Source organism: Eulemur rufifrons, chromosome 1 (genome assembly GCF_041146395.1).
Source record: "Eulemur rufifrons isolate Redbay chromosome 1, OSU_ERuf_1, whole genome shotgun sequence".
NCBI classification, from domain to species: Eukaryota; Metazoa; Chordata; class Mammalia; order Primates; family Lemuridae; genus Eulemur; species Eulemur rufifrons.
In genome coordinates this window covers 51471942-51485000 of record NC_090983.1, presented here as the reverse complement: position 1 = coordinate 51485000, position 13059 = coordinate 51471942, and the positions used below count along the sequence as shown (strand labels likewise).

General features: G+C 50.8%; 1 protein-coding gene across 1 annotated transcript; it reads right to left on the bottom strand.

Moving 5' to 3' along the window:
• Positions 1-345: 345 nt before the first annotated feature.
• Positions 346-6884, bottom strand: EVX2 (even-skipped homeobox 2). Its single transcript, XM_069470598.1, has 3 exons — positions 6272-6884; positions 5067-5338; positions 346-3731 (listed from the first exon to the last, which is right to left on the bottom strand). The coding sequence occupies exons 1-3, from the start codon at positions 6696-6698 to the stop codon at positions 3006-3008; spliced, it is 1425 nt and encodes a 474-aa protein (XP_069326699.1). The 5' UTR covers positions 6699-6884; the 3' UTR covers positions 346-3005.
• Positions 6885-13059: the final 6175 nt, after the last annotated feature.

Below are 13059 nucleotides of genomic sequence, written 5' to 3'. Positions count from 1 at the left end.
TCCTGTGTACACACTCCTTGTGTGTGTGTGTGTGTGTATATATATATATATATGCTAGTGTGTCCTCTGTAATGCGTATCCACACACAGCTACTCCTAAACACTCTTATCGTTTAGCCAGCCAATTAACGTTAAACCGATGTTTGGACGTAATGCGTGTCTCCTATAAACATGAGTAATGTATTTGCTGTAAAAATAATGATTAGAATGAATTAATCCGTCTGATATGTGTATTATATGGATTTAAATATGTTGTTTTAAGAGATTTTCATAACCCTAGATGCCACAGTTAAAAACAAACACCAGCATGAACCGTTTTGCAATCTCTTAAACAAATAAAATTGCTTTGATTTAAATAACATTTATTTTACATGACCAAACACAATAAATAACGTAATATACAAAGCTTTATAATTATTGCACATTTGTAAAATATCTTACAGTGAGTTCATACAGCCAGTAATATTTAAAGCACAAAGACTTTATTTACAGTTTTATTTTAATATAATAACCAGATCCAATGGACCTAAGATATGATGAATTTATGTTAATTTTACCAACCAGCGTTCTCATCAATCATATATATTTTAGGGGGAAATGTAAACATTATTGCCTAAAGTACCTTATATACATCTGTTAGCTGATCGTAACAAAGGACTTTAACAATCTAAAAAGGTAAAGCTGATAAAGGATACCATATTTTGGTTTTTTCTATTTAGCCTTAAATTATATATTAATATTTTAAAAATGTAAACTCAGTGAATAAGAGCTGATTTAATCAATATTTTACATAAGTAGTCTCATCTCTAAAAAAAACAAAAACTTGAGATTTAGATCATTGCTATTTCATTGGGAAGTTCTCTAATATTTTATGGGAATATTTTAATAAACCCCAGGAGCTCTGCAATACTGTTTCCCCTTGAAATATTTTCCATTTGATGAAAATAATTTCTCCTGGAAAATGAATTCTTTGAAACGTTTACTGAAAGCCTATTTTTAGGAAATGAAAATTTAAAATCCAGTGTCTTTAAAATAGCAAAATATGTCAGGACGCAAATTTGAAATAAATCACAGAAAATAGTTCCAATGTGTATATATGAATATGTGTGTATCTCTTACATATGTATTTGTTTAAGAGCACGGATATATATATGCATATACATACATATACATATATATACACATACACAAACACATATAGGTAGCATAACTACATTTTAATACACACACACACACATACCCACTTCGCTGGGCCTAAACATGCACTAGCAAGTTATTTTAGGCTTCAACTCTTCAGAAAATCTCATTATGTGAGGAGCGAAGTGGCTCTGCGGGGAGCATTATGGAAATATCTGGGCTTGATTTAATGAGGCTGTTCACATTGGTGGAATATCAACTTAACAGAGAAAAGTCTACCCAGGGCGTCCAAGTTACCAAAATGAAAATTGGCAATTGAGATGATAAGAACGTGGCTTTCTTCTGCGAAATCACTTCAGGTAACAGAGATAACATTAAATAACATACATTCTATGCACCAAGAACAATGTTTTATGTACCGAGTCTCTTATCCGTCTCTCCTAATGACTTCCCTTAGCGGGTTGTTAGTACTTGACAGCAGGTCTCCGTGCGGGGAACTTTTCTCCAATTCCACATTCAAAGGAGGTCCATCAGAGAGCATGATTGGCAATTTTCGTCATAATCTGCACATTATTAGCATCAAAATTGACGTGGCAGTTAACACTGGTGGGTTTTGATGTACCTTTCTTCAAGTTCAAGGAAACCCCTCCAGTAACCAGGTTGGCAGAGCGGGTCTCAGCAACCCAGCGGTGGCTTTGCAGAGGCGAAGGAGCAATACACATGCGTGAGAAATATGCCAAGAACCATTTCACCCGAGGAAAAGGAAAGCCAGGAGAGAAGGGGGCGAGGGGAATAGAGTTCGAACTTAGAAAAGTGTCTAAGGAAATGCTTCAGGATAATATCATGTATCTAGAGATTCAAGTATTTCTCAGATCGAGTGGAACCCGGTAGTTGGAAAATAGAGCTGAAAACGCCTCTCCAAATACTACAGCGATCTATCTTGCCCTCCCCACCCGCCTTCCCTTCGGTTCCCTTCTTTTCCCTGGCCTGGCTAGGGTAACCTCAAAAGCCATCACTTTTTGCATAAAATATGCAAGACACTTCCATTCCATCAGCACTGAAACTAAGGACTCAAAACAGAGAACGGTTGTGGACGGAGAAGGAGGAGGCGCGATGGCCACCCCTTCCCACCTTGGCTTTGTCCTTCCCGGGAAAGGCGGCCACAGCCCTCCCCGCCTTGCTCCTGAACGCAGTAAACAATCTCACAAACACTCCCGCTGTCGCCCGCGCTCTCCATTCGCCCTCCCGGCCTTCTCAGACGTCCATTCTCACGCTTTCCTCAGGCAGGGCCCCTAACAAGCTCAGGCCAAGAGAAAATTTGCCACCTCCCCCCACCCTCGTTTAAAGAATAGAAAGGAAGGATAGAAGTAAAAAAGCAGCAGCAGCAACCTCCGGAGTGACTCCTCCCCCTCCCCCAAGCACCGGCGCACACCATTCCCCTCTCTCTTTGTTGTGGTTCTCCATTGCTTCTGGCCACGCGGTTCAGTCGTGTGATCTGGGCCTGAAAGCGCACAGCCAGGGTTAGAGACCCGAGAGGACTGGTTTGGGAGTGGGGAACATTGTCCTCGGGGAGACCAAGAGCTCAGAACAGAGGCGGAAAGTGGGGCTTGGGCGGCGGGAGACAGGAGGAAGAGCAGGAGAGATGGCTGGGTGGCAAATATAAAAATAGAAATAATTTGGGGGGACGCCCTCCAGGCTTTCGGGCCGGCTCTTTCCCCCCCAATTCAGGGCAGTTTCCCTTCAGCCTCCCGCGCCCCGGGGCGCCCCCTGGCGGCAGCGGTAGCAGCGGGCAGCGCGCAGAGGGCGCCGGGGGCGCACAGGGGACTCCCGGGCACACGCAGGCGCGGCCCCCTGGCGGTGGCGACGTAGTTATCTGGTGAGCGGAGCCTCGTCCCTCTGGTCTGGCGGGCTCACGGCGGTTTTACTAAGCACCGCAGCCGAGTAGGGCAGGAAGCCGCTCTCAGAGCGCGGTGCCGCGGCGCTGCAGCCAAAGTCTGAACCGCCCGTGGCCCCTGCGCCGCTGCCCCCGCCGCCGCCGCCGCCACCGCCGCCGCCACCCCGGGAGCCCAGGGCTGCAGCTGCGGCTGCTGCGGCTGCTGCCGCCGACTGACTGCTGTGGCAACTGAGGCACGAACAGGGTGCGGAGCCGCCGCTGGGGGGCGCCCCGGCCGCCGCCGCGGAAGAGGCTGCAGCAGCTGCAGCCGCTGCGGCCGCTGCGGCCGAGGCCGCGCTGTTGAGCCCCGCCGCGGCCGCGGGCGCCTGGTAGAGACCCGGGTGGCGGAAGCTGCACAGCAGCTCCGGCCGCGAGTAGGGATGCGAGAGGGCGCGGAAGGTGTCTAGAGGACGGATGGAAGTGGCGAAGGGCGACGATGCCGCAGCTGCCGCGCCAGAAGCTGCAGCGGCTGCTGCCGCCGCCGTGACGCCCACGTGCGGGTAGTAGTGCAGTGGCACGTGCGAGTGAAAGGGGTAGGGCAGGCTTCCGGTGGCGGCCGCGTGCGTCATCATGTAGGTGTAGAAGCTGGGGTCTGCTGGGTGCGGCCACGACATGGCCAGGCGCTGCCGCTTGTCCTTCATGCGCCGGTTCTGGAACCATACCTGCAGGGAGAGCCGCGCCACGGCCCGGGTTAGGGAGCTCCTGGTGTTCCCAGCCTCCACCCAGGGCCTCCCCGCCCCTCCCGGACCTCCGAATGGCCTGGTCTACTGCACTCCGACCAAGCGTAGGCCGAGTCCCCTCTGCTCTCCCAGCTGGCAAAGTGTGGACGGCTGTGTGTGGACCAACGTGGGCACACCCTCCTCAGTCTTCTCCCCTGTTTTCGGCTGCTGCTGCTCCTGGGGCCTTTGCTCCCTTACTTCATGCATTTTCTTGTCCCATCCCCAAGCTATCCTCTCCCTCCCGCCACCCACCGGTGTTGGCCTCGCTGAGCACCCGTCTCTCAATCCCAGGATTTGCACGGGGATTCTGGGCAGCCTTTGAAAAGAGGCTGCTGTGCAGCTTTTCTGAGAGATCTCTGAGAGAGGTCTTGAGCCCTCCAAGCTGAAAGGACCTGCCCCTAGGGGCATGGGTCCGATTTTTATATTGAAGGGATGATTTTGTTGGAATCGTTTGTCTTAAATGAGTGACGAGAGCAATGTCTCCCATAAACTGGGAAGGGGACTTTTCTACCCCTCCCAACAGTATCTAATAAAGACATCATTCGTCACAACTCGAAATTAAAGAAAGCCCGATCAAACCAGAGGGAGACTTCCACACCCCTCCCCTACCCCTGTGGAGTTTTTTTCTTTTTCTACAGTGTCAAGTGCTCCGTGAAGTGTTCAAGTCTCCCAACCTCCTGGCTATCTCTCTCAGACGTATAATAAAATTAATAACTTGAAGTTATATATAAATAAGGACAATTTCTTTGCGTATTCCCCCCAGGAGGTTGCCCTTTTCCCGTTACCCAAGAGAAAAATGTTTAGGAAACTACTTTCTCAACCCAATCGATTTTTAAAATTACAGTATCCTTTACTCCATGTAACGATTTATGTGGAAAATAAATCTCCAAGATCAAGAGCAAATGAAAAGTTTTACCTCTGGTTCGTGCTGGAGGAACAAAGACCACCTGGCTCTTTGCTGCCTAGGGGAAAGTGGGGCCATGGGCATGGGCGAGGGGGCATCTGGGCAGGCCTTGGGCACAATCGAGCAGAGGCGAGCGTTCTTCGGCATTGGAGCGGCCATTTGGGGGCCTTCTTAGGTCAGCCAGTGCGGCCAACCGTTTGGATTTGCCAGCCGAGAAATAAGCAAGCCAATTCCTTTAGTGACTACGACCCGACCCGCGGACTTTGAGGCCCATAGCTAAATCTAGCCACCCAGACCGGAGAAAGAGGAAAAAGAAACAAATCAACCCAGATGCCCCCGAGGAGGCCAGAGCAGGCGCGCGCTGGAATCGATACCTTGATGGTGGTTTCGGGCAGGTTGAGCGCCGCAGCCAGCTCGCACCGGCGGGGCCGGGACACATAGTTCTCCCGGTAGAACTCCTTCTCCAAGCGCGCGATCTGCTCACGGGTGAACGCCGTGCGATAGCGCCGCACCTGATCCGCGCCGGAGCCAGAGCTGCCCAGCGCCGCGCCCCCACCGCTGCCGCCGCCGCCTCCATGAAGGCTGCCGAGGCCCGAGCCCGACGCTGACGTTGTGGTGCCCGGGGCCGAGCCGCTCTCTGCGTACCCTGGCAAACAAACGGCCGACAGCGCATGAGTCTCTGTAGGACCGAGGGCCCTGTGCTGGTGGTGCGCGCGGATGTGGGAAGCCGCGTCAAGAAGGAGAGTCGCTGCCGGAATTGATGGGGTCTGTCATGCTTACAAATTGCTGCTGTTAATGGAATCAATAAAGTTTGGGGAGCCCTTCATAACCAAATAATAGAAACTGAATTAGGTGATTTCTTTTTTAAAAATTAGAAATTTTCAACCAAGGAGGAAAATTGACCGAAGGAAAATGCCTACCTCTGGGCGCAGTTTGAGAAGCTCTGGGTTTGACCTGGCCTAGAGACCGCAGGACAGCTTTCTGTACGGCCTCTAACCGATCTTTGACAACCTTTTGGGTTTGATCAACAACATTTTAAGATTTGCAAAACAGCAACAGCTCAAACCCGAGCCATTAGGGGGTGAAATTTACTTTTCAACTCTTTCTCCTGGTGACCTAAGCGGGTGGAGCAGAGGCGCCAGGAGAGGCTCCCTCCGACTTACCCAGAAGAATGCCTCCTCCACCCAGCCCTGGAGGCTCAGAGGCAGCGGGTTCAGAGCAGCTGCCCAGGGCACGTTCCCCAAGAGCGACTCAGCTGCTGACTAGGGGTCTGTCGGCTTGCTCCAGCTCTTAGCCCCGAACGCAGAAACATTTTCTCGGATTCAGGAGCGAGGGCGGGCGGGGCCTGGCGTCCCAGGCTCTACAGGCCTGTGCGCTTCGCTAGAAAGCTCAAGGAGCAGAACCCGAGGGCACAGTCCCTGGCAAGCGTCCCCCACTCCCCCACCCCCTGCCCAAGCCAGCTTGGTGTTGCTTGCTTGTGGAGGGTCGGAGAGGGACAAGGGCACCAGGAAGGGGCAGCTGAGGCCGAGGAGGAAAAAGGAGGATAGGACTGGAGAGCGCGGCGCGGCGCCCGGGTTACCTTTGCCATTGTTTTCCTTGAGCGGCGTAGCCCCGAGGCCTCCGGGGGAGCGAAGCGCTGAGCAGCCCACCTCCACGTCGCTGCTCATGTCGGCCTCGGCGGCTGCCTCTGAATAATGGCCCGGCTTCTTGCGACTCTCGGCGACGGAGGTGATTTCGGAGGAGACGGTGCTTTCGCTGCCCGGGTGCTGCAGGTTGAACAAAGTGTCTATTTCGAATTTGCCCTTGGCGGGGAGGTCTCCCAGAGCGCCGTGCAGGGGGGCGGACGGCAGGCGCGGGCTGAGGCGAGCCGGGTGCTGCGAATTTTCCAGGGCCTCCAGCACTGCATTGCCAGCCGAGTCGGACAAGTTGGAGAACCTCTTGCCGGCCGTTGGGCTGTGCAGCCCTCTCTCCATCAGAATCATCTCTTTTCTTATTCTTTCCATCATCTCAGCTTTCTTAAAAATGTCACAGTGGCCTGGCTGTCCCGTCCTAATGATGGGCTGCGCCTAGGGCTAATTCTCATTCAGCCCCAGCGAGCGCCTCTAAATATTATTATCTCTTTCGGAGGGAGGCGGAAAAATTGTGGGATGCCAGAGCGAGGGAATGACTGGTCAAAATGACCCATACATCCTTCCGAGCCCGAGATGTCATTCATCAAAAAGTAGCGCCCGCTCGTCATTAAGGTACGAATGACGCCGTTCGAATAATCATTTATTGTAACAGGTTTATAAGCAAATAAATACACGCTCCTGTCAGTGGGTAATGAAGGCGGCTTCAGAGCAGACAAATAGATCCAGGTAGGAGGCGAGAAGAGACAAGTGAGGAAGAAGGCTCCGGTCCTTTGCCCGCTCAGAGCCAGTTCTGCTCGCCCGGGGGTTTGGCCTCGGGGGTGAAATTGACAGTCTGATTAATAGAGCGCGCGGCGGCACATTTCCCCCTTCATTTAGGGGCATCATTACGCTCTCAGTTTGCTGGGTTGCCCCTTAGGTCCTAATCATGCAGCTCCCTCCTCATTTTTCCTCGGACATAGATACGTGTTAAATAATAGATAATGCTTTGACTTTCCAGAGTGGATCCTCCGGAAGATTTTTTTTTTTTCTTAACATTTACAAGCCGGGGGCGTAAGTGGGGGGGGGGTGGACAAGGGGGAGGATGCAGGAAGAGTTGCGTAAGGAGAAGACCTTGAGCCGCTCCTGTCTGGATTACTTATCTTTTGGATTTCAGAACCAAATATGTATTTTATTTACCAAATAGGACGCCGAGTTCCCTTCCTCCCTATTTCTTCACTTCAGTCTGGATGCTTTCCTCCCACCCCAGTAGAGAGAGAGAGAGACAGAGAGAGAGACAGAGAAAGAGAATGAGAACGAATCTCCTAGAGTTTTGAAAGTGCTTTCTTGCTACGTGGCCGGGGAGGTGCGTTGGGCCCGCGCCTCCAAACGGAAATCATTAGGTCCTCTCTGATTTTCTAACACCGTTTGCAGAGTGAATTCTTAACTTGAAGTCCCCTATTTTTTACTTTTGTAATCCTGCTGATGAATAGGCTTCTCGCTGCGCATTTTCGGGGTGGGGGGGCGGTGGGGAAATGAACTAGGTTGGACGATTATGATAGCAGAATTCGACAGCTAACTTTAAATATAGTCACGATTTACAGCGCCATACGGCCCGCTCTGAATCCACTTTTACATTGCGAACTTTTCCCCTCCCTCCTCAAACAGAATTATTTGTGACAAAGCCGCCAGATTTCAAAGTCAAAGGGGGAAAAAGGAGACAGTCTTCTTCCCCTATGATCGGGCTGCCCTCCCTTCCCCACTTTGTCTTTCTTCCTTCTCTCTTCCCTCCCCTCCTCAATCCCAGTCCCTTACCTGTGGCCACAGGTATTCCCAGCGCTGAGTCCGAGCGTGGAGAGTCGCCAACCAGCCTTGCCGCAGCTCCTTGAGGCCTGAGCGTGGCGGCTGAGCCTCTTGACGATAAGTTTGATAGTCATAATGACGCCGATGGCAACCATTTTAACGAAGATCAATCTTCACTCAAGGCCTCTCCTCATCTCCTCCCCTGGTTGTACCCCACCCTTCCTAGACCCCGGAAGCACAGCGCTCGCCGGCCAGCCTGCAGCCCAAGGGAGAAGAGATCCGCGGACACTGGCAGGACGAGAGGACAGGGACGGGACACGGAGGTTCACCCGTGAGCTGAAGCGGGCGAGAGACCCGGGCAATCTGGGCGCTGGGCGCAGGTCCTGCATCCCCGCCTTAACGTCAACCCAGACCCCAACCGGGGCCCCCTTCTCTCCTCCTTCCTGACACACCCAGCACATCGGGGTGTGTTAGGAGCAAACCCGAGATCTATTTGCCGGTGTCTGTTGGCGCTTTCCTTTTAACCTTGGACCCGTTGGGGGCGCGTCAGGAATGTAAGGGGAGGTGAGGTGTGAAGTATATTTATATACATACATACACACATATAGTCAATGCCAAAAGTTTCTCTCCTGTTACCCTCGGCACCAACTTATTCCAACAACTCAAGCTTTGCTTAGAAAATCAATTCCACTTCTTTAAGGGAATAAACGGAAAGCTCAATAGGCAAGCAGTGCCTGGAGGCGGAGGATGGCGGCAGGGAACACAGAGTGGGCGTCTGGCATGGGGACTAGGACAACCGAGCGTCCACCTCCGCCCCTGCCCCAGCGGTCACCCAGCCCTGAGCACTCTGCGTTCTCCCCGTGAGGGCTTTCCGGCCATTAGCGCAGCGGGGGCCTGGCCCCACGAACGGCCCCACCTGCTCCCTCCCTACTCCGCAGCTCTGACGCCCCAGCTTCACCACTCCTGCAGTCGCTGCCCCAGTGACCCGGGAAGGATCCCCCTACCCAGTCCCCACTGGCTCGAGGACTGAATGGGACACCTTGGTCCAGGCTTGAGTCTGTGGAGGGCTCGGCGGCGTTGGGGGCGGGGGGAGGCCCTGGCGGGGGTGCGGGTGAGCGGAGATGCTGCCTGGGCGGAAATCCGTGGATGCCTTTATTGCTGTCATTTGGCGCCCCCATCTGTTTTCCTCGCGGTTTCACGGGCTGTGAGTTGCTTTTCAATCGCGGAAGCCGCCACTGGGGGCTGGGGTGAGGACGTCAACCCCTTCCTCCATCACCCAGACCGCCGGTCTCCCACATCTTCCCTTCCTCTGGAACATGGCGCCTCTGGTCCCAAAGGCCGAGCCAAACCGGACCTCAGTCTGTTGAAAAGGGAAAACATCGTTTCTCCGCCAACACCTTCATTCATTAGTGACTTTAAAAACTATTTTACACCTTTTAAATAACATGAACGTTGCATTTCTAGCACGTTTATTACAAAAAGCACATCCCAGACCGTGTCAGCGAAAGCACTCAGTAAAAGACACCTATAATTTTTCACTAAACTGTGTTTGCAGACAATAATGTTTCATGAGGCACAGTGAGCATTCCTGTCCAATACTTTAATGTACCTAAATTTATGTAGATTTGGCACCTACTAGTAGTAGTATTGACGGACTTATATAAAGCTCTTACTATGCAATTCCAAGTACTTTTTGTGTTTGCATCTAAAGCCACAGCACCTCTATGAGATAGATTCTATTATCCCTTTTCCAGAGATGATAAACCTTCCACATAGGGATTTGCTCTTGCTTTAAACTTACCTCTGATAATATACCAGTCCGAACGTAGTTAAAAGCCTTGGGCAGCATGTTTGGGTTTCTCATTTTGCATGTCTTATTTAAAAACAGGCCTACCTAGAAAACATTGAACCTGAGTAGTGAGAAGATGAACGTAGTTCTGTTGATGTTTATTCCTGTAATACCCAAATTTGTGCGTCTCCCAGAATGTGGAGGCTGAGTCTGGAAATGAGCCTGTCAAACGTTCCCAGTTTTAGACGCAGCCTCCGGAGCCGTCAAAGCCTCCTACCCAGGCTACTCCTCCTGCCTCCTACTACGAAGGTACAGGACTCACTCAATAAAACAAGACAAAAATCCTACCGACGTCCATGTGGCTTGGCAGAAATTTTTCAGATGGGGTGGGGGGTGCGGGATGAGGGGCTGCGGGAAGAATTTTCTCCATACCGACTGTAAAGCACTTTTTGCTCAAAAGTTGGAATTACATGAAAGATGCCTAATTTTTTTGTTAGGCCTCCAGACTAAATATTTGTTTCTAGAGCAGTGGCAGGTCCTCTGAGGTGAAGTGGTAAACACTTTGGGCCTGGGACTACAGGTAATAAAAATCTGTCCCAGCTCACGAGGGGAGGCGGGGAAAGCCTGAGCTGCAGTGGGGCCCCGAGGCCGCCAGGCCTGGCTCTCCTCTTCCGCGCGGAGGACCCCAGGCAGCTGGGGCCAAATATTTGAGGACCCGTATCAGGACACATGCTCGCTGCAAAATGTGGCGGGACAGCAGGACCGCCAGAGCCCGGGCTGCGAGCCCCAGTCACGTTCTCTTTCGGCTAAGCACGGTTTCCACGGAAGAAGGTTTCGGTTTATAAGGGAAGACGCGGTTTGGCGACTCCAGGCCTGACTTCGCAGTGGCAACTTCATGTTCCCCATTCTTCCCTAGGCCCACTTTCTAGCTCTCTGTCTCACCTGCGTCTCTCCGGCTGCTTCTGTCTCTCTTTCCTCTCCCCAGTCAATCCCATGCCCCACCGGGGACTGCCATGGGTGGGGCTTGGGTGGGTACTTTCTCCTGGACTCTAGGGCTATGCAGACCCGTCGCCTGCCTCGAGCTTGTATGCCCTCAGACGCGACGGGAAAACTTGCAGGGACATCTAGCGCCAGGCGTGGGGAATTGCGCGGCGCCAGGGTGGGAAGCCCGGCCAAACACTAGTCCTTCCGCCTCCCTCTTGGCGCCCCCTTCATTCTTCGGCATTCTCCCAATCTTCATCCCTTTGCCCTGCTGGTGAGGACATTGTGGATTCCCCATGGAAACAGCAGGCTCTTTGAGGTGGGAATAGGCAGGTAGACAGGCTTATTTTCTTTTATCTTAAACTGGCCCATAGAGTGAGCATTTACTGGACTTAAGTTAATAGTTTTGCTGGAGAAGTGTATTCTAAGGACAACCCTTCACCTTGAGATGTCTGATAAAACTGCAAAAAAATGCGATCCCAGATTTTATTTTCCAAAAAAGGCAACAAGTTACCTAAATCCTCTGGCTTTGGCCCCACCCTACCCCCTTGCGCCCCTTTCATGGTGAGATTAGTGCTTCTCTTCAAGGGAAGAAACTTCCTATATTTAATTCTCTCCAACGCCATCCCAAACAAGGACCCACTGTCCTGGCTGTCCTGCAGGAAGCAAACCTGGATCCACCAAATAATGCTTCAGGTTGGAAAGGTTCTAGGGGTTTTTTTGTTGTTGTTGCTGCAAACGATTTTCACTTAATAAAGCCTAATTGTTTTGTTAAATCCAAACAGAATATATCACAGACATAAAAAGTGCACAAACACAGGACTCTGCTGTGGACTGTTGCTAGAGTCCTCTTTCTTCACCCCAGGTTTGGTTTGTTTTTGTTCATTTGATACTTCCAGCACGAGTCAAACTGGGTATGGTCTGGAGAGGGAAAATTAGCTCCAAAGTTGGCAGGACACAAACTTGGTTAAGAACACCCTCCAGTCAGTTCCACTGGACTTAAAAAAAAAAAAAAAAATCTTCACTTTGGAATTAAGACACTTTCTACACTGAATCTTTGGCTTCTTACAAGTTAATTAGGAGGGTGTCCTGCATTTCCTGGTTGTGCCTATGAAGACAAATACTTTCAAAGGAGTCCCCAGGACCTCAGTCTGGTAGAACCCTGTCTTCCTAGCCTTAATGGCCACTGATTATGTGCTTAATTGAGTTCATTGCTATCTTGGCAAGCAGAGCAGCTTCAATAAAATCTAAATTGCAGCCTCTATCTGCCCATTCCCCAACCCAAGATAGGAGCACAATTTGAAAGATTCTACATGGAAGAAAAGAGAGGATGTGACTTTCAGAACAACATTCAGAAAAAGGGTGCTCGTGGAGGGAAAGGAGGGAGAGGAGCAAGTGATGGGTAAAGTGGGATTTGGGGCAACAAAGGGCCATCCTGAGCCTTTCACCATAATTAGGAGCAGTGGCAAAACTGGTTTGACAAAAGAATGCAAGAGTGTTTGGAGACATTTGCAGTCTCAAAAGATTTTCATTTAACAAAGTTTATTTCTGTTGTTAAGGCCCTAACATGATACACCAACACACAAACACAAGGCTCAGTCTGTGTCACTCACCAGCTAAAAAAAAAAAAAAATGATTCCTCATTAAATTTAAGCGTGGATAAAATGTTTCTGCAAATTCAGCTTCAAAATTTCTCCCCTACCTAGTATTCTCAGCTTGAAAATTACGTGTCTCCTTAGTTGGTAAACAAAGCAGTCCTGACTTTGCCTGGTACTCAATCACAGCCCTAGGATCCAATAGCAGTACCTGCCCTAGGGTGCTGAGTTTAGGGGCCCATATGGACCAAGTCAGAGCCCCTTTCTAATGGTAACTCCCTTCCACAAGGCTGGGACCTCAAAGCCTGTGCTGGAAGCCGGTTTGACTGCAGGTTATCAGGAGGCAAAGCTGCTGATTCAAAACTTCCCTGGCTTCTGATTACCCATGGGGATGGGCACAGAAACCCCATGTCCTGCGAGGGTGCCACAGGACATTTGGAAGTTCAGCCACCATTGAGAAATCTCTTTCACCCTGAACATTAATTCAGATTTTCCTCCCACTCCTGCACAACTTAATTTGCTGCATGGAAAAATAAGCCAAAAGCAACAGGATGACAGAAATCAGCAAAATGACAAATTCATCCTTCCTATC